Source organism: Trichechus manatus, unplaced genomic scaffold, assembly GCF_000243295.1.
Source record: "Trichechus manatus latirostris isolate Lorelei unplaced genomic scaffold, TriManLat1.0 scaffold00087, whole genome shotgun sequence".
Taxonomy (NCBI): Eukaryota; Metazoa; Chordata; class Mammalia; order Sirenia; family Trichechidae; genus Trichechus; species Trichechus manatus.
The window spans coordinates 2,927,752-2,928,503 of NW_004444023.1; the positions used below are offsets into that span (position 1 = coordinate 2,927,752).

The following is a 752-nucleotide window of genomic DNA, read 5'->3' on the forward strand; positions in this document are numbered from 1 at the left end:
CGAGAAGGGAGAGTGTTGACATGTCGTGGGGTTTTAACCAAGGTCATAAAATAATACGTGTACTAACTGTTTAATGAGAAGCTAGTTTGTTCTGTAAACATCCATCTAAAGTACAATTAAAAAAAAAAAAGGGTATCCTTTGGTGATACTCATGGGCACATTCTACACTTTAAGAAATAATGGCCTGGAGGAACATTATATCTTTTTTGCCTTCACTGTTTATGAAACTCTTTTTCAATACTTTTTCTCCAGAAATAAACCGGACATGCCTTTATATGTTCTTAGGAAGTTGGATGCCAATCCTACATGTGTGGTCTTTCGACCACCACAAGCACCAAACTAGAACTCATCCTTGGCTCATTCATTTGACTAATGCCCCTTTTTTCCTTTCAGATAAAGACTCATGTGTCTTTCCCTTCATCTACAAAGGGTCTACTTATTTTTCTTGCATCAAAGCCAATAGTTTATCTCCTTGGTGTGCAACCAGAGCAGTTTACGATGGAAATTGGAAGTACTGCACAAAGGAAGGTAAGTGGCACCATAGGTCCCTGGTCAGGCGAGTTCTTAAAATGGTGGATACAAAAGAATACGTGTGAGTGTATATAATGTGATCTTCAGACAAATGATAATATGGTGGTGTGCATAGATTATTCTCTGGAAGGCTAAACACTGAATGTGAATAATGAATAGTAACATTAATAACGTTCAGAAGAGGGTATTATTATATTCTAAGACTGGAGGAAACCATTATG

At 37.2% G+C, this 752-nt stretch overlaps 1 protein-coding gene across 1 annotated transcript in view; it reads left to right on the forward strand.

Annotated features, from left to right (window-relative positions):
• The first annotated feature begins 265 nt into the window (after positions 1–265).
• Positions 266–752, forward strand: part of ELSPBP1 (epididymal sperm binding protein 1) — a 12,050-nt gene continuing 11,563 nt past the window's right edge. Inside the window, exons 1-2 of the mRNA XM_012557027.2 lie at positions 266–308; positions 394–528. Of these exons, the coding sequence (XP_012412481.1) occupies positions 266–308; positions 394–528 (178 nt within the window). The remainder of the gene's footprint in view (positions 309–393; positions 529–752) is intronic.